This window comes from Berghia stephanieae, chromosome 2, assembly GCF_034508935.2.
Source record: "Berghia stephanieae isolate SIO BIC M18660-M18661 chromosome 2, UCSD_Bste_1.3, whole genome shotgun sequence".
Lineage (NCBI taxonomy): Eukaryota > Metazoa > Mollusca > Gastropoda > Nudibranchia > Aeolidiidae > Berghia > Berghia stephanieae.
Window position 1 is genome coordinate 100148456 of NC_088361.1, and position 25000 is coordinate 100173455.

Here is a 25000-nt window from a genome sequence, read left to right on the forward strand (position 1 = left end):
TATTGTTCTCTTTAAACCAAAAGTTGAACATTTTAATTCTGTCCAAATTTGACAAAATTATGGCAGTTCAAAATGGCTTGCCCCACGAATGTCCGTCAGCGACAGGAATCTGTCATTGAAGTTATTTGTTTCGAAGAAGAAGCCTCGATTAATATTTTTAAACGACCTGGTAAATATTATAATTCTCAGGCATTTTGTAAAGTTAGTGTTTTTGGGTGAGTTGGACGTGTATCTCGCCAATTAAAAGAAAACGAGATGCAATCCAACACCAAATCTGAACACCCCCCACCCCCCACCAACCATGTCTTTATCTGACAAATCTTGTGATGGTCGCCGTCCAAGCAGTGTCAACTCAGTGAATCAAATAAAGACAGAAGCTCCCTGAAGATAATAGAATTTGAAAGACGGTTGAAAATTTGAAACTTTCCATCCTAAATATATTTCTTAACTCTCTATCAAACCAAATTTTTAAAAAATCAACAAACAGTTAAAAACATTTTTTTAAAATCTGAAAACGCGATTGAATTTTTATAAACTTTCCACCCTAAAATGATTTCTTATTTTCTAGAAAAAGAAGAATTATCAGACTTATAAATTTTATTTTAGAGTAATAAATGTTTCAAATAAACATACACATATATACATATTGTCCATTATGGATAGAGCAAAGTTGACGTCGCTCAGGTCTTTGTTATTATTTTTTGCCATCCATGTTTATGAGTAGTTCTCACGAAATTGTATTAACTAGACTAAAAGTTACAGATAGTTTTGTGCGTTATATTTCCTGATGGCAATGTTGTGAGTTTCTTAGTCAAGCGCACAACATCTATAGCGATGTTAAATCAAGGCCATACTCGCGTTCGGTTATCAGACTAATAAATATGTGCACATCGAATTTTACATATTCGTGTTTTGCATCTTCCTTTTTTTTTTCCAACCCGTAATATTTTCGGCAAAATAAATGCTATTACAAACAGGTACTCATCTATTTTGATTATTATATTCCTGCATTATGGAAATTAACATAGATCAAGACAAATATTTTGAGTCACTAATTATAAAAATCGGTGAGGAGATACAGTCTGTAGGTACGCACAAATGGCGGCCACACAGAGCGGCCAGATGGCTAGTCAACATCATAGGACCGATCATTATGCCCGAGAAGATTTTCAAAATAATCATTTAAGTCAACGGATGATAAAATTACCCTTCATTTAAGAAAGCTTTGCAAATTACTAGTATATCGGTCTGTAAAAAAAATAGTTTTATAATTTTTAGATTTGCTAGTAATTCTATGCTCTCTGGCAGTAATTTTATACGGGCTGTACCGAACAATTTTGGCCCCCAATCTTATTTTGTTAAAGAATAGATGCTGATTACCCTTCATAACAACTCCAATCCACTATCAAACCATTGGGAACTAAAGTCCATTTCACTCAGTTTAGTTTTTATTTAAGAGGTCATATACAACGAATGAAGTCCACGTACTAGGTTCATTTTGATTGTTTTTTTTTAAACCGTCGGTTAGGCGATTAGTTCCCATCAAATTCCATCAGGCAGAATATAAACGTTAAATGCTTTACATGGTATGCAGGACTGACGTTTACTTATTTGCACGTCTGGTAACCCAAATTGTTATTGGCTATTGTCCATTACAACAATCTTAAACAACCCAATAATTACGTCATCAGACCGACAAATATGCATGCACACCTAGGCTGGTACAGTTGATTTAGAGACAAAATTGGTAATTAAAGGCATAGCATCAAACATAAAGATGAAAAATGAACAAACAAAAATAGATTAGATACGGTGCATGATGGTTCTAGGATACATATCACCACCACAAACATCATTACATTCGTCATTACCGCGGTTTATATCATCCTAATTTTGTGCGGGGGGGGGGGGGGGGTATTTTTAAATTTCTTAATTCCATCAGCCATTATTTATAATTCCCTCTGCTTTCATCCAAGCCAGAGTTTGACCCTGCCACCAATAAAACAATTCTGATGGTCAATGTCGACAATTCAACAGTTATTCCTTCGAGAGACCTATCCTTGAAAAAGATCGGCGAAGTTAGTTTTGAAATCACTATCATTTTGTTTTTGTTTGTTTGTTTGTTTGTATGATTTTGGTTTGTATGTTCTTTGGGTTTTTATTTTGATTTCTCTCTCTCTCTCTCTCTCTCTCTCTCTCTCTCTCTCTGTGTGTGTGTATGTGTGTGTGTGTGTGTGTGTGTGTGTATATATATATATATATATATATATATATATATATGCATGTATACTCTGGTAAGACACGTATTTATAAATTTGGCCCGAAAACTTGTCTTTCAAAAAAACAATCGATTTAAATGATCCTCTTCTTGTCAAAAACTCTCAAATCTGGGACTTGAGAAGATAGAGCGAGGTCTCCGGTTTGAGGGTTTTTACCAAGATAAGCGTCATTTAAATCATCGATATTTGAAGGACGAGTTTTCTGGCCAAATACTTAAATACGCGTCTTTCCCGAGTAAGGCAGTTAGCTAATACCTTTTATTGAGGGGCATAACTATAGTTTCATAAAAATGCAAAACTTATCTATGATCTTTCTTTTTTTTCTTTTAAAAATATTTTCTGCTCTCAGCTAAGTGGCAGTTTGATGGCTGTTGGAGTTGTTCATACCTTAATCGGGCTCACTGGACTTGTTGGCTACCTCATTCGGTAAGATTATTCATGTTCGTATCATTGAAACTATTGAGTGAATGTATTATCTACCAAATTTAGTCCCTTGATTGGTTATCAAAGAATAATTACAAAGACCTTTACACACACGGACTGGTATATCAGTGTTGAGGCTTGTTGATCTAATGAATTATGTGATTTTGGTGAGTTTTGTTCATTCGTAGAATCCTCCGAGCCCCCTCCCCCCCCCCCCCCCCCCCCTTTTAATGTCCTCTTAATTGGATTCAGTAGTCTGATGTCACGCCGCCCAGCAACGGCGGCCATCTTGGTTCTAAAAAAAGAAAATCATTATTTTTTATTCTTCATGCTGGCTAGAACTTTTCATATGCCTTGTGAACAGAATGTGTAAAGTCAAAACATGATCAAATTTATGTATTTTTTCCCCTCTGGATACGCTTTTATGCTCGCCGGGGAAATATTTCATACGGGCGTCCGCCATTGTTCCAATAGTTTAGAGCCAGTGTTACTAAGTTATCGTGCGTCAGTAGGAAGGAAGTGACGTTACGACTGTTGAAGAGTATAGTGTTCACTGTGTTGGACACAGCTAAGGGAGATAATCTATAATAAACGCATCCCTTAATAGCAATATGAAGTGTGACGGTTTCCAAATTCCATGTAATGTGTAAAACGTCCTCTAGTGGACTAGATACACACTCTATGTGACTCACTGCCTCAATCAGCTATTATGTCAGAATGAACAATAATGCCAAAATATTGAATAAAAATATGTATTAATCAGAAAAATGAATTTTTCCCCTCTTTATGAAGTTATACATATTTTCTTCAATAAAGTAGACGTCTATACATTTTTTAAAACCAAAGTTTCATTTTTTTCCATTGATTTATTTCGAGTATTTGAATCACACCGATGTGCACATATTTGAAGGTCTGATTACTGAACGCAATTATGGGCTTGATTAAACATTGTTGTAGTGGACAATATTTTGCGTTGATTTGAGAGTATTCCCATCACAACATAACAATTAGGGTTATCAGAGCTGCAAATAAATGCACATCTACCTCAACATAATAACGCTTTGAGGAAGAGAGCCACACATAATATGTATATCTGGTCAATGACAAAGAAGACGATCAGTAAATTATATTTGGGTTTTTTTTCTTAAAATATAATTTCTGGTGTTTTTTTTTTCTTTCTTTATATATAATATATATATATAATATATATATATATATATATATATATATATATATATATATATATATATATATATATATATATATATATAATTCTCTTTTGGCAAAACTAACAAGAGATAGGAACGGTAGTATAAGTTCACAAAAGGGATACCATTTGTAATTCATCCACTTATATAATAATATCCTTATCAACTTGTGTCGTCTCAGATACATCGGCCCCATTACAATCGTTCCCACCATCGTCATGATAGGCCTCAAAATTTATACAGTCGTTGTCAAGTTTATGGAACCTCATATGGGAATAAGTTTTATGTAAGTAATCTCTCTCTCTCTCTCTCTCTCTCTCTCTCTCTCTCTCTCTCTCTCTCTCTCTCTCTCTCTCTCTCTCTCCCTAACCTCTCTCTAATTTTCTTTATCTTTCCCTCCTCATCCCTCTTTATTCTCTATCCATCGATGGTTATCTCTATATTTCTTCATTTCGCCCCTTCTATATCTTTACTTCTCTGCTTACTAGACCCACTCTTGCTTTAACGTGTGACGTTTTGTGTGTGTGTGTGTGTGTGTGTGTGTGTGTGTGTGTGTGTGTGTGTTTGTGTGTGTGTGTTTGTGTGTGTGTGTGTGTGCGTGTGCGTGCGTGTGCGTGTGTGTATGTTTAAGAGATAGATTGAGTGTATGTGAGCGTGTTTGTGTGTGTTTGTGCGTGTGTGTGCGTATGTGTATATGTATGTTTAAGAGATAGATTGAGTGTGTGTGAGTGTGTTTGTGTGTGTGTGTGTATGTTTGAGTGTGTGCGTGTTTTTGTTTTTCAGCCCATCATGTCAAAATAGTTTGTTTTATTTTTAGGATTTTAAGACGCATGCGACACTTATTGTGACATTTCAGCACCAGATGTAACTAACTCTACAATTTACTTCCACAGTGTCATAATTTGTAACCTGATATTTTCTTTACTACTTGGAAAGAAAGAGACACCCATTCCTTGGTGGAATCGTCAGAAAGGTTTCCACATATTTTGGTACCCTCTGCATACTACACTATCGGTAAGGTTTTATTTTGATACAATATATTTTTGAGTTTTACTAACTTTCTTAATTCTAGACATTTCTCACTGAGAACAGTTTTAGAATAATTGATCACAGTTTTTTTTTAGTCGATAGATCAGATTATACTTCCAATTAAGTGCCCAAGCCGTTATTGCTGTTGCTGACATTTTCACGTTAAATTAATCATCTATAAACAGTAATATAAAACATTTCCGAGTTTTAATAAGATGTCACTCATTGTCCAAAACGGTGCTATGTCGGAATGAAGAAGATGAAGTTTAAAGTTAAAATTATTTTTAAAATGAAATTTTGGTGTTTAGAAGTCTAAGAGACAAGCCTCACTCGCCTTAATCAAAATAATTACTTTCACTGACATGTTATAAGGTTAAAATTCAATTTTATTCATCAAGTTCACCTCGACCTGAGACTAACGGTCACATAATATACTCAGATAACCTACATAGCCACATTTTCTATTTCCAACAGTGCAATAAATCGCTTGTTTCCACACTCTGACACTATCCTTCTATGTCGAATGAACTAATGCATGTGAAGTGCCTTTCCAACGCTCTTTCATAAGGGCCAAACTTTGTGATTATTTGCGTTACCTATATATTCATTGGCCGCACTGATGATTGACTTTGTTACAAGGCAAGATGTGGTGTCGATCGACCCTTGGGACTTGAATCCAGGACTGCTTTGTTAATCCTATTCTTCATGAACCACTTCACTTAAACTCAAAATAACAACCTATCATTGTGGTGCATATTTCAGATCCTGTTCAGCGTGCTCGTCGGCTGGGGTGTTGCTGCCATTCTCACTGAATTAGGAGTTTTAACAGATGACCCTGAAAACAAGGAATTTTTGGCTCGCACGGATGCCCGAAATTTCATCATTGAACAAACTTCTTGGTTCCTGTTGCCTTATCCAGGTAAATCAGCCAATGCGATGGAGTGGGAAGTAGTGCCGCGCTGAAGACCGGTCTGGACCGGCGGTCCCACGGTCTTTTAGCTGTGAACCGGAGACCGGTCCCATAGGGGAAGACCGGCGGCGGTCCTCACTTCTTATCACCTTTCAACGGTCTCGCGCCATAGCCTACTACTTCCCCAGCGATTCGTTGCCTCGGTAGCCTATCTTCAACCAATCACCACCCGTCCCACTTAATTAATCGCACCCACCCCCCTTTGCCATACACTAAACGACACAGACGACCATAGAGACAGACGACCACCTCCCTCCACTCCGCAAACCGCCCTTTCGGGTGTGAGATGGGGGAACAGGAGGCGCACGCCTTGGACGATTCCATTATACGGGGTAAATTTCAAAATTTACTACACCATACTGATCGCAATGACAATGATCTATGATGAAGGCATGACCCCTCTTTCTAATGGGTTATTGTTTGAAATGCATGTGACTACTAAAGATGTGTGTGTTTGTGTGTGTGTGTGTGTGTGTGTGTGTGTGTGTGTGTCGAACCTAGCAAGTAGCAAGTCCGATTTTTTGTTTTCTTTTGTCCATCTCTTGTCACCACTCCTTTCTATCGCATTGTTGTCATTTAAAATAATACAATAATATTAAAATTTCGTTTGGTGTTTTAACTAATCAAATAATATGAGTTTCATTAGTTTCTTCCTTCCAAAAAAAAAACCCAGTTTTTACGTCTGTATTTAAAAAAAGTCCAATAGAATATTTGGGGACCCCGATAGCTCAGTTGGTAGAGCACTCTCTTTATACGCAAAGGGCCAGAGATCGATCCCGGGTGCAGTCGAGTTTTTTCTGAATCCCTGTCTACTCAGCAGTGAATGGGTAGCTGGGTTTGTTAGATCTGGCGAAAAGTCACCATGGACCCCACTTATTACTTATTAACTTATTACCGCCGCATCCACCCCCTCTTATTATAACTTCACGTCTCTCTCTTACTCTTCAATGCTCGCTGCCCTCTAATGTGTGTGGGGGGGGGAGGGGGGGGGGGGTAGGAGTTGCGTGTGTGTATCAACGCCACGAACAACTCGATCAACGCCTTGGACGATGCCATTATCTCCGTTAATGGGGATAAATTTCAAATTTTATTAAATTATCGAAGTAACAATGAAGTACGGTGAGCAAATAAAGAAGGCATCATCCCTCTTCTCTAATTAGGTTACAATTTGAAATGAGTGTGACTACTCCGTGTGTTTTACTCCTGTAGACCACGGTTTTCATCGTGTAGCGGTCTTTAACGGTTCAAGAATGAACGATTCCCATGGTCCCAAAGGTCAAAACGGTTCGAACTTCCAACAGTCTCTCAGGAATGTTCAATGTCGAAAAGGACCGCCGGTCCTAGGACCGGTCCTTGCGGTTTTCATTTCCCAGGGACCGTAGGACCGTGGTCCTTAAGCTTGCCAAGGACCGCCCCGCACTAGTGGGAAGGCACTCGTTTTCTTAGCCTAATATATCTGGGTCCAATCCCGTGTCTTGAAAGATTATCCACGCTGTCTCAGAAGTGATATGGGTAGATGGAACTTTTTCAAGACCTTTGGATACAGTAGAGTTTGGTATCGAACTTTAGATCTTGCGAAAGTACTAAAAGAAATTGGTTAGAATTGTCATTATCTGATTGCAGTCCAGCTATTGGTTCTAGGGCTATCCCAGATATCTGTCTCATATCAATGACTCTATTTATTCTATCAATGTTATCTATGTTTTGAAGATAACTGCTTTTAGAACGTTTGATTTTTTTCAAAATTAAGTTAAATATGTTGCTGAAAGTTCTGAACTACAAGGCATGGAGTGATTAGTTATTCCAGTGGTTTTGAATTTTATGTAATTTTAGTTTATTAATATTTATAATATTATCAATTATCAAAGCTTTTTATGTTTTCTCGTGCCTCGTTTACGGTCATAAACTTCTCCGTGACCTCTGTGCCCGAAAAAAGAATATTCGTCCTTAGCACCTATGTTCAGACTATCCGTTTGTCCATACGAATAGATCTTGCTTTTCCCCAAATATTATTACCATTACCTCTACAGGTAAATTTGGATCTTTCGTCGTGAATCCGGGTGTGTTCATCAATTTCCTCATAGCCTCTCTGTTGTCTGTGTTGGACTCCATTGGAGATTATGCAGCTGCCGCAAGGGTAGCTAGAGTTACGCCTCCTCCTCACTTCGCATTTAATCGCGGGATAGCCGTTGAGGGGTTGATGTCTTCACTTGCGGGAGCCATGGGAAGCTGTACAGCAACTGTGTCTTATGGATCTGCTATTGGGGCAATGGGAATTACACGTGTAAGTATGGGAAATAGAGTGCTGAAAAACTGGCATAACAAGCTCAACAATTTTTGGAAAATGTGAGCATCATCATACTACATCCTTTCACTTTCAAATAAAGAAGAAGAAAAAATCCTTGAGAAATAGTAAGGTTTTTTTTTTTTTCATGTCCTTTTTTATCGAAATCATAATAATAATAATAATAATAATAATAATAATAATAATAATAATAATAATAATAATAATAATAATAATAATAATAATAATAATAATAATAATAATAATAATAATAATAATAATAATAATAGTAATAATAGTAATAATAATAATAATAATAATAATAATAATAATAATAATAATAATAATAATAATAATAATAATAATAACGCCTCTATTTGTCGGTAAGGTTATCATAGTTTGAATTATGTCAACCATTCGACACCTCCATGAACACCATAACCATTAGGTATCTCCATGATTACCATGACCATTTAGGTAAATCTCCATGATCACCAAATCCATTTCGATATCTCCATGATCACCAAATCCATTTCGATATCTCCATGATCACCATAACCATTTTGGTATTTCAATATTCCAGGTTGTCAGTCTTCGAGTATTCCAAGGGCTGGGCTTGATTTTCCTCATCTGTTCGGTGATTGGCAAGATTGGCGCCTTCTTCATCACCATTCCATACCCAGTCCTGGGAGGGACCACTCTCATCACTATCGGCCTTTTCATTGGCGTTGTTTTATCTTATTTACAGGTGAGTCTTGTTTATGACCATTGATGTATAATACTGTATTATAGTTAAAATATATAGTTATAAAATCCTCTTAAGTAAAGACATTTGTAGAACCAATGATGTGACCACAAAGCAGGCAAACGAAACACCATTGTTATATACTGTTCAATTTTAATGTATTCACAGAATAAAGAAAATTATTGTGATGGAGAATTGATTTCGCTTCTGTCATAACTATTTCAAAGTTTGCCCTGCTTTGCATAATATTTGTTGTAATTTCATGTAAGTTAACATCAGTTTGACAGGAATTTGAGCGAGCTTGAAACCCCATTCATCTAAGTATAAATTCAACTATACGAGAAAAAAAGGCAAAAAAAAAAAAAAAAAAAAAACTACTTCAAAATTTAAAGCATGTTTGTCCGATGTCGACTGTATAAACAATAGATGTGTGATTTGTGACTATGCTACAAGCAGCGTTCCCTTTAAAATCCATTTGCTTAACAGCGACTTGTACATATTTGCGGTTCTGATGAAATAAATTATTGCTATTGGCTCATTGATGTAATGGCCGTACTCGCAAACCGACGTAAAATATTGCCAAATACAACAATGTTAGTGTTAGATCAGGCCCATAATTGAGTTCGGTTATCAGACCTGCAAATAATTTTATGTGCACGTCAGATTTCAGTGATGAGAATGAGAAATGGTGGGAAATATCTGTGACGAGCGATTTTCTTTCACTGCGTGATTTCTTTATCATTCGTCATCGTCTCGTTCAAAACCACTTCAAACCTAGTGGACGAGACATATATTTGATCAACACCTCCATTAAAAATACTCAAACACGGACAGCCTTTCTCCAATAAAGCCCCAAATCTTTCTAACGGAAATTCTGGTCGTTAGGTGGTAAACATTTCCATTGTATAACGGAACACTCACTTTCAGCTTAAGGCTTATTTACCTGTTCAAATTGTCTGCCCATTGTATTCATGCCACCTGCTAATTACCTTTCCCAAACAAGTCTCCAACGTCCCTAGGCCCTGAGGCCTTGTCTCGTTCAAGAGTAGCTAAAATTACAATTGAGGTCTAGCTCTCCGGTAATTATCTATCCGTTATTCTTTCTTACCAACGCATCTGGATATCATTGGCTATCTAAAACCGGAAATTCTTCTGATTGGCTATTCCCATAATTCAGACGCTCTTTTCCATTTCATAAAACCAAATTCATCTATGAATCTTATCACACACACGCTAAGAAGCCCAAAAGAAAAGAGCTATCTCTCCCATTTCAAACTTGTAAAAGTTTGTCTATCTCGGCTGGAGGTAAAATGAATTATTGGTTAACATTCAAAGTGGAACGAGATATTACTGTGAATTCAATTTAATCTATCTATTATTAATATTATAGTTTGTGTATATATTTTAATTGTGCTATTCCATGGATGTTCGTAAGTTGGAATACCTGTACAAAACTATATCTATATGTATCTTATTCTATAGTTAACAGTTGTTTATGATCAATGTTATTATTTCATTTATATTCAATATGCATATTGCTTGAATGTCTGTACCCCACCGCCAATCGCCGGCCACACATCATAACCTCAATTATAATTAATAAAAATAAATAAAGAAATACCAGGGACACAATCCTGTTAAATTTTCATCATGTAAGATAGCTCGACTGTCAGTTGATGATTAAAACATATACTAACTCCCATTATCATGAAGTTACTGCTTCTCCTTGACTTTGTCGGCAAATAAAGGCTATTATGATGTGTCGCTCAAGGACGATTCGGTGGCGAAAGACAAACTCGATTGGCTCTAAGACCTTGTTGTTTTAACTCTTAAATTGAAGGTCTTTGTCCTGATCCTGAGTCCTGGCCATTTTCCTGGTCCCTTTCCGTGTCATTGGAGCACCCAGTTGTGCCGAATCCCTGCATCCCAGTCCTTGAACAGCGGTAAACCCCTGATGTCAGCCTAACTACAACACACTGTTGTGATGTCCAGAAAACTCTGCAAAGCAGGCGCCAACCCTGGAACTAGCTGATACGTTTGCCTCAGTCAAGCAAGCCGACGGGATAAAGATAAGCCAAACGGGCTTATACCATTTTCAAATGTATTTTCCACAGACACATATGATTATATCAAAGTAAACAAATAAATATATAATAAATTAGATCCACTCAATTAGAGCTATTCTTCCTGATATTAAATAAATACTTATTCTTTCTATCTTTTCCTGTAACAATCTCATTAAACTTTATGTATAGAATTGTTATTATTGCATTTGGGCGTTACTATTATTGTCTTGACTCACTTGTTATTAATACAATCAAGCTATAAGGGATCCTAAGGCAATTCTTGATCTCCCCTAGATTAAACCTGAACCGTTTGTGATATAGGTTGAGTGGTGCAGCTGGTAACGAGAGCCATAGCGCATACTAGTTCGAATCCAGACCATTGAGCTATCGGTTGGACTCGATCCCACAAAAATAACACGCAACCCGCCACAAAATGGTAGGCTCGTCCGGGATTATGAATCTTTAATATAATATAATACGTGAGTCATTAATCTAGATATAATATTTAAACACCCATTCTTTACTTCTGCTACTATCTCAATTTAACAATAGCATTCTATTACATTGGGGGCTCGTAAATATATCTACCTTAAATCAAACCAATCAATAAATCATTTGATTAATTAATTACAAATATCATAGGGAAGAAATCTTATTTATTATTGAAAAGTCACTGTCGTTACATTTGAAATTGGAACATGCCCATTTTTCTAATTTTCACTAATCTATAATTAGTTTACTAACACTGATTTATGATTATGATTATGACAACCATGTTATTTTAATTATGCATAATTAGGCAACGTAATTTTAAAGCAGTTTACAAAACATAAATTGTTATTTCATTGCCACTTTTTATGCCATTGTTGCCATAAATTCTGGACCTTCAGCCGAGAGTAACCCCCCCCCCCCCCTTCCGAGAATACCCCCCCCCTTTCCGAGAGTAACCCCCCCCCCCCCTTCCGAGAATACCCCCCCCCCCCTTTCCGAGAGTACCCCCCCCCCCCCTTCCGAGAATACCCCCCCCCCCCCCCTTTTCCGAGAGTAACCCCCCCCCCCCCCTTCCGAGAATACCCCCCCCCCCCCCCCTTCAAAAATTAAGTTAAACAAATCTTAATTAAAAATTACAGTCACTCTAACTTCAAGTTAGGTCATCTTGCAAGTTGTTGTTTACACGTGTAACGGTAAATAGTATTATCTCTCTATTGACACGAGCACGCCAAATTTAGCCCCAGGCAATAACTACTCTTTCTAAGTATTGTGTCACTGTGTGTGTCATATATTGAAATTTGGCTTAGCGAAACCTAGCACTTTTCAACAGAGTGTTGTCACTTACTTCACTATCATTCATTATCTGTGCTTCAGAATTCTTCATTCATATTTAACCCTTACTGGCAAAGTTCCATTCGTCTGCTTTCTGCCCTCCTCTTTCTGGTTCAATTCCATCTATCGCATCATTCTCATTCACCTTCTGCAGTTGTTCAATCTGTAATTAATTAATTAGCCATGGCTACTGGTGTTACAATTAGACGCGAGTTTATCCAGTTAGGAAAAGAATTAGGCCTATCAGGTGAACAGTTATCCGCCTACGTGACGGAGAACGCGGAAAAAGAGATTGCCAGATTAGAGGAAGAGGGAAGGCGGAATAACGAGCAGAGGAACAAAGAGTTGGAAATGGAATTGGAGACAGAGAGAGAACGTGCTCAAGCGGAGAGAGAGCGTGCTCAGGCAGAAATGCAGCGCACACGCCAAAAAGAAATTGAAATGACTTTAACAAGAGACATGGCAGAAAACAGACTCTCTACCCATAGCCCCATTCCATCTAGTCAGGGTAATGGGAACATTGATAAAGTAATGTCGTTCCCGGTAGAAACTTTCAACCCAAACATTGAAGGGATTGATCAATGGTTAACGCGATTCCAGGAGTTAGCGATCTCATATGATCTTCCGGAGGACAAATGGGAACTCAAAGCGTCTCAGCATCTCAAGGGCAAAGCCTATGATGTTTATACTCGCCTGACACAGGACAACAAAAATAACTTTCAGGAGTTAAAGTCATCCCTACTGAGACACTTTGATGTCAGCGCAGAATCCTACCGTAGAAGATTCCGAACATTAAGGAAGGACAGGCATGAAACATACCACCAGTTGGCAGATCATCTACAACTCAGCCTCCAACAATGGTTGAAACTATCTGGCAACCCAGACACCTATGAGGGATTAAACCAGCTTATCATGGTGGAACAGCTGAGAGATGCAATGCCCCTGGATGTCCGTCGTTTTGTCGATGAGCAAGGCGCTCATAAACTGGACGATATAGTAACATGTGCTTACCGGTTTGCGACAGCGCAAGAAAATCACCTCACCGAAAGGAGACAACACCAGATTCAGAAACCGCCCACCTCATATAAAGAAAGAACCAAATTTCCGTCACCGTATGAAAAGAAGAATAACAACAACCAATACCAAAGAAGTAACACAACACAACACAAACAACACTGTAATATGAAGGGACATGCAACAGAGGAATGCCGTCGCGATAACAAGCGTAACGGTCATCAGAAAGGGAAACCGGTCAGTGCCAACGTAGGACGCACTTCTGACGATCACCCTCTAAAAACAAAAGAACCGTCGGATCACCCTCCAGTCGTTGACACAGTCAAAGTGAATGGGAAGGATGTGACCGTTCTCTACGACACGGATTAGATTTTCATGCGGTCGTAGCACGCGACCTGGTTCGGCCAGACCAGTTCACGGACGAAATTATCAAGATTCAGTGCGCTACTAAAGACACCCCACCTCTGTCACTTCCGATAGCCAATATCGAAATTTCCTCTCCCTACGTAGTAGGAACAATACCTGCTGGAGTTTTAGACGCCCCGACTCACCCTCTCATCCTTGGATGCAAATATGTATTTCTTGGAACGCCGAAGCACCCAGTTCACGCTTGTCCCATGCAGACAAGGGCACAGGTTCAACATGATTTACCAACTCTATTACCAAATCCAGGACCAAAAGAAATTAAAAAGGCTCAAGCCGAGGATACAACGCTAGCGCGCTGCTTCGCCAAAGTGACGGAAAAAGGCGATATACCGAGAAAAAAAAGGGTTTGTAATCCAAAGTGGACTACTATATCGAGTTGCCTGTCAAGACCGCCTTCAGCTTGTCGTGCCAGCCACTCATCGTCGACAGATTATGGAAATGGGACACAATATTCCGTTTAGTGGACACATGGGAACAGCAGCCACATCAGATCGCATCTCAACTCACTATTATTGGCCCGGCATCACTGAAGACATTAAGCGTTTCGTCAAATCCTGTCCCATCTGCCAGCGGAAATCTGCTCGGACCTACACAGTCCCAGTGACCTTAGGCGAGATGCCAATTGTAGGCACTCCTTTTGAACGCGTTGCCGCTGATATAGTCGGACCATTCCCTTTAACAAAAAAGAGAAACATGTACATACTGACCCTCGTAGACACATGCACTATGTGGGCCGAGGCGACACCGCTACCGCGCATAGACTCAAAGACAGTGGCCGACGCTTTTATAGGCATATTTTCACGACTCGGATTCCCAAAACAAATACTGACGGATAATGGGTCTCAGTTCTGTGGCAAACTTATGGAAGACGTCTATCGCCTACTCCACACTGAGCACCTGACCACCTCTGTCTATCATCCGCAGAGCAACGGACAAGTGGAAAGGTTTAATGGAACACTAATTTCAATGTTAAAAAAGTTAGTGAAAGATAGGCCGGAAACATGGGATACCTTCGTCGCCCCAGCCCTCTATGCTTACCGAGAGGTTCCACATACCTCTACGGGCTTTCCTCCAGCAACCCTACTCTTCGGACGACCCATTGCAGGACCCCTTGAGGCGCTAAAAAAGCTTTGGACAGAAGATGATGTGGATGAAACGGTCAAAAATGCCTCCCAGTACGTTAATGACCTGAAAGACAGACTAACCACAAGCTGGTCAATCGCCGCTTCCACCCTCAGAGAGGCACGGAAAAAGCAGGCGAAATATTATAATAAAAAAGCAAGGGACCGCGAACTACAGGAAGGAGATAAAGCTCTGCTCTTACTTCCAAGCGGAACCCACAAACTGCAGATCCAATGGCAAGGCCCTTATACCATCATTGAGAAGAAGTCAAGGACAAATTATGTCGTAAATGTGGATGGAAAGGAAAAAACATACCACATTAACTTACTCAAAAATTTGTCGACAGACCTCCCTCCTCTCACCTGATGGTCATGATGGTGGCAGAGGAAATTCCCGCCACGGAGCACTTGGCACCAGACCTACCGTTGGTCGGACAGGAGACACACACAGATGTCGCCATCAACCAAGAGCTGTCGGAGTCGCAACGAAACGAGTTGCAAGACATCTTAATTCAACACTCACCCACTCTGACAGACAAACCAGGACGGACCAACATCGTCAATTTTGACATGACCTTAATTGACCGCAAGCCTATACGATGTAAGCCCTACCCAGTCCCTATAGCAAAGGAGACAGTAATCGAGGAAGAAATTCAGGCCATGTTAAAAGCTGGCATAATATCAAAATCCGATTCGCCATACAGCGCTCCTCTAGTACTGGTTCGCAAGCCTAATGGAGAACACCGTGTCTGCGTGGACTTCCGGAAGCTCAACGCAGCCACTCAATTTCAACCTCAGCCCTTACCAAACACGGCACGAATGTTTTCTCGCCTTAGCAAAGCCAAATATTTTTCTAAGGTGGATTTATCCCGTGGGTTCCATCAGATAGCAATTCCGGAACATCTGAGGCCATACCTTGCTTTCAGTACACATCAAGGCCACTACCACTACAATGTTATGCCATTTGGACTACATAACGCGCCAAGTATATTTTCAAAAATGATGATTGAGTTGTTGCAACCGCTTGTCAAACGTCACAACATAGTTCATTTCATGGACGATCTACTCATAGCCTCAGAGGACTGGCCACAACATTTGGAAACTCTCAATGCTCTTTTGGAACGCCTAAAGGAGACCGGCTCACAGCACGCCCGACAAAATGTAAGTTGGGGTATCGCAACTTAGAATTTTTAGGACACGAGCTGCAACAGGAACAGTTACGCCCGAATTGAAAAATGTGGAAAAACTTAGAAATGCACCACAACCAACCACAAAAAAAGACGTGAGGTCATTCCTTGGACTTTGTGGCTTTTATCAGTCCTACATAAAAAATTTCAACTCTCTTGCCGCGCCTCTATCGGATCTGACCCATAAATCACGGCTCGATAAATTACAATGGACACCACAATGCGAAAACGCTTTCAACGCTCTGAAAATGATCCTGACGTCACGACCCGTTCTGCGCTTACCTGACCCCAACAAACCTTTCATTCTGAGGACAGACGCAAGTAAAATTGGAATAGGCGCATCGTTACTTCAACCTGACCTCGATGACCCTACAGTCCTACACCCTGTTGCTTACGCAAGTAGAAAATTATCGCCTGCGGAACAAAGATACTCAACAGTGGAGCAGGAATGTCTTGCCCTGGTATGGGCCATACAAAAATACCAAATATACCTTTATGGACGTCACTTCACTGTTCAATGCGACAATCAGCCACTTCTATTTCTGACCACAGCTCAACAATTAAACGCTAAACTCATGCGTTGGTCGCTAATACTACAGCAATTTTCGTTCCATGTGGAATTCATCAAAGGCACTGATAACCATGGAGCCGACTTCTTAAGTCGCCATCCGGTATCCGATGACGCCACAACAGCATAACCGTACTTCCAGTACTATCTTATTGTCCACGTTTCTCAGATGATTTTAAACTAGACTTAATTTTAATCCCACAAGGAGATTTTTCAAGAGGGGGAGAATGTGACGAGCGATTTTCTTTCACTGCGTGATTTCTTTATCATTCGTCATCGTCTCGTTCAAAACCACTTCAAACCTAGTGGACGAGACATATATTTGATCAACACCTCCATTAAAAATACTCAAACACGGACAGCCTTTCTCCAATAAAGCCCCAAATCTTTCTAACGGAAATTCTGGTCGTTAGGTGGTAAACATTTCCATTGTATAACGGAACACTCACTTTCAGCTTAAGGCTTATTTACCTGTTCAAATTGTCTGCCCATTGTATTCATACCACCTGCTAATTACCTTTCCCAAACAAGTCTCCAACGTCCCTAGGCCCTGAGGCCTTGTCTCGTTCAAGAGTAGCTAAAATTACAATTGAGGTCTAGCTCGCCGGTAATTATCTATCCGTTATTCTTTCTTACCAACGCATCTGGATATCATTGGCTATCTAAAACCGGAAATTCTTCTGATTGGCTATTCCCATAATTCAGACGCTCTTTTCCATTTCATAAAACCAAATTCATCTATGAATCTTATCACACACACGCTAAGAAGCCCAAAAGAAAAGAGCTATCTCTCCCATTTCAAACTTGTAAAAGTTTGTCTATCTCGGCTGGAGGTAAAATGAATTATTGGTTAACATTCAAAGTGGAACGAGATATTACTGTGAATTCAATTTAATCTATCTATTATTAATATTATAGTTTGTGTATATATTTTAATTGTGCTATTCCATGGATGTTCGTAAGTTGGAATACCTGTACAAAACTATATCTATATGTATCTTATTCATAGTTAACAGTTGTTTATGATCAATGTTATTATTTCATTTATATTCAATATGCATATTGCTTGAATGTCTGTACCCCACCGCCAATCGCCGGCCACACATCATAACCTCAATTATAATTAATAAAAATAAATAAAGAAATACCAGGGACACAACCCTGTTAAATTCTCATCATGTAAGATAGCTCGACTGTCAGTTGATGATTAAAACATATACTAACTCCCATTATCATGAAGTTACTGCTTCTCCTTGCCTTTGTCGGCAAATAAAGGCTATTATGATGTGTCGCTCAAGGACGATTCGGTGGCGAAAGACAAACTCGATTGGCTCTAAGACCTTGTTGTTTTAACTCATAAATTGAAGGTCCTTGTCCTGATCCTGAGTCCTGGCCATTTTCCTGGTCCCTTTCCGTGTCATTGGAGCATCCAGTTGTGCCGAATCCCTGCATCCCAGTCCTTGAACAGCGGTAAACCCCTGATGTCAGCCTAACTACAACACACTGTTGTGATGTCCAGAAAACTCTGCAAAGCAGGCGCCAACCCTGGAACTAGCTGATACGTTTGCCTCAGTCAAGCAAGCCGACGGGATAAAGATAAGCCAAACGGGCTTATACCATTTTCAAATGTATTTTCCACAGACACATATGATTATATCAAAGTAAACAAATAAATATATAATAAATTAGATCCACTCAATTAGAGCTATTCTTCCTGATATTAAATAAATACTTATTCTTTCTATCTTTTCATGTAACAATCTAATTAAACTTTATGTATAGAATTGTTATTATTGCATTTGGGCGTTACTATTATTGTCTTGACTCACTTGTTATTAATACAATCAAGCTATAAGGGATCCTAAGGCAATTCTTGATCTCCCCTAGATTAAACCTGAGCCGTTTGTGATATAGGTTGAGTGGTGCAGCTGGTAACGAGAGCCATAGCGCATACTAGTTCGAATCCAGACCATTGAGCTATCGGTTGGACTCGATCCCACAAAAATAACACGCAACCCGCCACAATATCCCACTGCTGAAGTCACCTATGATGACTATCGGACGTGTCATAGTAAGTAGCGGACTTCAGATACACAATAAAGTCGCTGGGACAGAGGGTAACAAATCGTTGTATTCAGATCTGCCAACTGGAAGATCTAAAGATTCGTAATTTTCAGGAGACAAAAGAGAACTCAAAATCAACACTCTAACAAGAATTAAGTAACACTTCAAAATCCTTATAATTATAAAGTCTGACATCACCTTTCATTTTCAGTAAATTTTAATGACTTAGAGATTCTCATGAAGTACTGAAATTGAAGCCAAAATTCCGTTATTGTTGTTTATCTGTGTTCTCGTACTATGTAATTTCTCTTTTTCCCGTTGTTTTCCCCCAGACAGTAGATTTGACATCAACCCGGAACTTGGCCATTATCGGTATCAGTCTCCTCTTAGGTCTTGCCTTGCCACATTGGGTTTCCAGAAATGGAGATTCCATAAATACCGGTTGGTCAAATGATCTCTCTCTCTCTCTCTCTCTCTCTCTCTCTCTCTCTCTCTCTCTCTCTCTCTCTCTCTCTCTCTCTCTCTCTCTCTCTCTCTCTCTCTCTCTCTCTCTCTCTCTCTCTCTCTCTCTCTCTCTCTCTCTCTCCCTTCTATTTGTTTTCAATAGATAGTTTTTAAAAATGGGGAATTGGGGGGGGGGGGGGGGGGGGGGGGGGGGGGGGGGGGGGGGGGGGGGGGGGGGGGGGGAGGGGGAGAGGATTATCGCTTTAAACGGTGTTATAATATTGGGATCAACCAGATGCTGGAAAAGAGAATTTTAGTTATTTTTATCAGAAATGATTTTTCTTCTCCTCAACCCACCATAAAAATTCAATTCAGGTCTCATATGTAACACACCGTTTCAAAATGGTATTAGATATGTCGGAATCGACGCGTACTTATTTGCAGGTCTGATAACCCAGATTGTTAGGGTCTCATTGTTTAATGGAAATATGTACTCATAAACCAACGCCAAATATTCACTATTACAACAACATTGCCCACAGCGGGTACATGTTGGACAGGTAGAAAGACCCCACCGATGAAGCGCACTGGCCGTGAGGCAGCTCCTCGACCGAAGCCAGTTCGCAGTCGCCCATTGTCTCCTCTTACTGGTATCAAAGCCTGGCAATTTCTCACCAAGCTTAGAGTTAGAGGAGGTTACGCAAAAGGCGAATTACCCATCACTGCAAATTTTATACAATTATGTGGTGACTTTCTTCATTATTCTGTTATTGAGTTGAAATATAAATGTTTAAAAGTTGACTAAATTTGTTGTTGTTGGTAATACCTAGGATTTCTGGCGGTTGAGTGTTCCATTCCTTTATGGCTCTTGGGAAGAAACTGTTTTTATATGTGTTGGTTCTGTGTATTGGAATTGTGAACTTACTGTCATGATAATGTCTTGTGAATGTACAGTGTTGTTTTGTGAAATATTGTGGTAGAGTTAGTGTGGTTTTGTTGGAGTGTACTGTTCTGTGGAAAAGTTGGAGGCGTTTTTATTTTCGCCTAGGTACTCTCCGTGTTCGGTATCAGACCTTTAAATATGTACTCGCCGGTCTGGATGAATCAGATCCCGAACAGTAAACTTTAAAAGAAATAGGAACTTTGAGATTCATGAAATATGGGAAAGTACATTTATTCTTTAACAAAATTAATAAACATTAATTACACTAGGTTCATAATTATGGCTATGAATTCATTAATCGTGACCAAGCTCATCCCGACAAAATAGGTACCGTTTGGAGACAATGGGTCACATATATTATTTGTGAATATAAATTCAATTTTGACAATTTAAACACCCCAAGCAACATCGGTTTTGCGGCGAAGGGTCACATATTTGTGAATATAAATTCAATTTTTGACTCAACATCCCAAACAACACCATTTTCAGGCAATGGGTCACATATTCCAAACCAAAAACCATGTAGATTTTTGGTTACCAAAAAAAGAAAAAAAAAAAAAAAGAAAAAAGAAAAGACTCCTCAGTCTCAACTAAATGATGCGATCATAATAATATATATTGTGAGCAGTCGTCTCAAAACGGTATTAAATCAGACGAGTCTTATGCTTAAAATTGAATATTAGGCATAACTTATAAAGTAGTCCTTAAGAGACAGTTGGTCTAAGGAGCCGGAGTTTATCTCAGTTCATATAGCGTAAAACGGACAATGACAGTTTCATGATACCCTATGGATAAGACACTAGTCACCACTGGACAAAAGGAGTGGGGTGATATAAAAAAAGACCTCGGCTGCTCCCGGATCGATCTCATTCCCATTGCTTGTGAAGCGAGTTCTCCACCATGTCTCCAACTATCCATCAGGACTCATCTACTATTTGAGTTGAAAAAATCTCAGTCATTGTGGAAAGTGAATGTTACCTCATACACTTTTTAAAACTTTACTTTCCTTATTCTGGTAATTTTGGCATTAAACTAATCATTGTATTTTTCATCTAATTTGCTCCGGGATAATTCCAGATAAACGTGGTGGGTCATGTCGTAGACTTCGTTAACTAAAAGCCTTAACCCCCCCCCCCCCCCCCCCCCCCCCCCCAAAAAAAAAAAAAAATAAAATAAAAAAAATTAAAAAATCGTCAATAAAGAAAACGAAGATCACGTGCTAAAAAGTTAATTGAGTAAAAATAGCGCGGCCAGTGGAATAATTTGTTTCCTCGAGCAGTTCTAACAACTCACTTTTTACTTTCGTTTGGTGATCGTAGTCTTCTTTTGGAACGTTATTTTTTTGGTCAATATCAAGCCTTTCGTTTACAAAGACCACGGTCATATGCCATCAAGCGCGTATTTTATGTACTTACCACATGTGTTAGTGTTGTTGTTTGTGAATTTGCTCTAAATCTAACAACCTACCATATCTGAATCCCACAGGCAACAGATCCCTAGACATCATTATACAAATGTTGTTAGCCAACGCCTCTTTGGTGGCTGGTGTATTCTCTTGCCTCATGGACAACATTGTTCCTGGTTTGTACTATAATATATCACAAATTACGGCTGACTCATCTCTACTACTACTATAAATAATAATAATAAACAAAACAAAAAAAACAAACGAACAAACAAAAACAAAACAAAACAAACACCAAACAAGCAAAACAACAACAAAAATCAAACATCCTCTTTCAATATCACATCACGGTGAAAATATTCTGACATAGCCTGGCTCTCCAATTTTTCTTGTTTGTTTTGTTTATCTTTTCTCTTTGTCATTGTTATTATTATTAATATTTTTTTTTTTTTTGGGGGGGGGGGGGGGGGGGGGGGGGGGGGGGGGGGGGGGGGGGGGGGATCTTCTCCAGTTTTAAATAAAATAAATAGATAAAATTCCCTTTATTCATCCCATAGGGGAAATTTGTCTCCAGGATTAGGATTTGTTCCAAGGGAAGACTGGAATAACCCAGGCGTCAGCCGCAATTTGAGCTAGGTGAGGTGACTTGCTTGCTCAAGGCCCCACAGCGCAGCGGCGGGTGATCGAACTCAGTACCTTTCGGGTACGAAGCAAGACCGTACCGCTGAGCCATTCTGTCCCTTTGACTATTTCAGGCCTCAGTCAAGCAACAATACTCTACGTTCTTCAAGTGTAAATATTGCATTACCTTATAAATTAAAAAAAATATCGTTTTAATGTGTTTCTTTACACCGCCAAGTAGGTCACAAACAAAGCGGAATCACGTTTTATACCATTTACTGTAAATGTAAGCACACATCGTGAAATGTCCTTGTCAATAATAATGATACCAAGTTATAGTTGTACGCCGAAGCAGCCCGAACGATCGACTTACCGATCACGTGATTAATTTTTTCTCGCGTCCTCTCGGAATAGAAAGAGGAGGCGGAGCTTATATGATATAACGCAATAAAAGTTCTGTCAGATGACGGGTGGGGGGATATCACCTCTCCAAAACTTACCTTATTATATGAGATCTTGAGATTCTTATCCAATCATCGATTGCTCGTTTGACAGCTCGCTTGTGAACAGTAAGGAGAGCATCTCGATTTATGGACAGGCGGCTTTGCGTAAAGGCGGTGAGTGTTGTATATATCAAAGAGTACCGCTGACCGATGGGTAAATATTGGTTGTGTAACCCAAAAGCCCTGCCGACTCGACTGCAAGGTCTTGTGTATGTAATAGTTGCGTCACCATCTCAACGCTCAGGAATTAATTAGTGAGGCAGGACTCTCAGTATATATTAAGAAAACAAACAACGCTTTTGAATCACACGAGATACATCAGTGTGCTCGTCGCATTGAGAATTGAAAAATGAGATATAAATCAAGAAAATCGACCGGAAAATAAAGAAACTATCATTAAATTTTAAAAAATTGAGCAATATTTCTTTCAAAATCAATCTACTAGAAAATTTTTTTTATTTCTAAACCTATTTTTGTGAAACAAAGATAAATGTTCTCCTTTTTGCAAACTGATTCAAACAATGTGGTTTTCAAATGTATCGTATACGTAATCATTTGGAAGCTACAGACAAAGGTGTTTTTGTGTCATCTCTTTCACACACACACACAAACATATATACAAACAATACACATCCCTGGTCATCTATTGCCTATATTATTGTTAATGTATACATCCCATGCTGATTGTCACTAACCCCCCCCCCCCCCCCCCCCCCCCCCCCCCCCCCCCCCCCCCCCCCCCCCCCCCCCCCCCCCCCCCCCCCCCCCCCCCCCCCCCCCCCCCCCCCCCCCCACCAATTTCCACCATCCAAGTACCAGCGGCCTTTTCTCTTTGATTTCCTATCACGGTCTACCCGAAGCCCAACACCTCGGTCGTTTGTGGGTCAACCCCCCCCCCCCCTCCCCCCATAATCAATTTATAATTTTCTCTCCTTATAGAGCGCCACATGCACAATTATATACTATTGAATGATACTGACCTTGCCCCTCCCCTAACACATGGTAGGGGGAGGCCTGAGGTAATCTCCATTCTTTCCTTCTCCGTTTCGTGTCAGCTGAAGCCAACAGCAACCCAAGCTATCCTCTATCACGTGACCTTAGATCCGATGCTGCATACCGCTTGAGAGTCTTCACTATCCAGATCTCGTCCATGGTCACGTGAGAAGGCTATATCCGTTCGGGTTCAGCGTTCGGCGTCTCGTTCGGCCCGATTTCGTTAAAAGCCTAATAGGGGATCTAGGTCGACGATCGTAACTAATTAGTACTAGTACGGTACGTTGAACTTTACTGTGTATAGACACACTTTGTTATTCCATAATAATATATCTTAGTGTGACAAATCAGTTAAATGTTCTATTCATCGACATGGAGTAACGTATAGGACAAAACTGTGACCAAGCGGAACTAGGTCATGGTGAACGGATGTCTAAATAAATATATTGTATATTAATATTATGCAGGTCTGACATCTGAACACCACTGGCGGTCGGTCAATAGATAGAATGCGCTTGGCCAAGGAGTTCACAACATTGCCATCCGGAAGTATAACGGACCAACACACAAACTCTGTGTAACCATGAACTTTTATAGTCTGGTTAATACTATTTAGTGAGAACAACTCACAAACGCGGATGGCAAAAACAATAACAAAGGCCTGAGTGACGTCATCTGCATACTATCTATAGAGCGAAGTTGTTTTGTGCCGCCCTATATTTTCCGTAGATTAGCATGTCAACCAAACAAAAAACTTCAATTTTAAAATTTTGATAAAATTAAAAATTTAGCATATACTGCTTTTTGTTTTGAATTTAATATTTGATGACTCGTGCGTCGCTCCACGAAGGTAGCGTCAAATCGGCACGTTTCATCTTCCCCCCGTTGCCTGCGCGGGGTGACAATGAGCGGAGGGTGTGGTGTGGTGGGGAAGTATTTTTTTGTTTATATGAGCCAGTATTCGTTTGGCCGTCCTGTCCTTATCCTATACTCTGTTGTACCTTGAAGAAAGTTAGTTACCCTCCCCAATCTCCCTCCACCCACCCTCCCCAACTAACTATTGTCTTTCACTGCTAAAATAATTAGGCCAAGACGGCCAATCTAGCGATGCACACCCTGAGGTCCTACTTGGGATAAATTAAAACACTATCAGTTTTATCACTGAAAGAAGAGGCTTTGCTTCACTTAGATATACGGATGAAGAGAATGGCAATAAATATATATTTTATCATTGTTGGTTTTGCTTAAATATATATTAAATATCAAAAAGAACAGTAAACAAAGTATGCACCGAGAAGAGCCCCATGGTACTATAAATAAAAATCCCTGACCCCACGGAGTCCTTCATCCCCGCACACTCCCAACGATCCCTACAAGGGCCTTC

General features: G+C 39.6%; 1 protein-coding gene across 2 annotated transcripts in view; it reads left to right on the forward strand.

Annotated features, from left to right (window-relative positions):
• Positions 1-25000, forward strand: part of LOC144966040 (solute carrier family 23 member 1-like) — a 35572-nt gene that overhangs the window by 7123 nt on the left and 3449 nt on the right. The window contains exons 4-12 of one of the 2 annotated variants that reach the window (XM_078902041.1): positions 1981-2078; positions 2629-2705; positions 4092-4196; positions 4804-4924; positions 5702-5858; positions 7940-8193; positions 8777-8941; positions 19040-19148; positions 21580-21675. In XM_078902041.1, the coding sequence (XP_078758167.1) occupies positions 1981-2078; positions 2629-2705; positions 4092-4196; positions 4804-4924; positions 5702-5858; positions 7940-8193; positions 8777-8941; positions 19040-19148; positions 21580-21675 (1182 nt within the window). Of the gene's footprint in view, positions 1-1980; positions 2079-2628; positions 2706-4091; positions 4197-4803; positions 4925-5701; positions 5859-7939; positions 8194-8776; positions 8942-10778; positions 11001-19039; positions 19149-21579; positions 21676-25000 lie in introns of those variants that run through there. The other variant, XM_078902042.1, reaches the window with a different exon arrangement.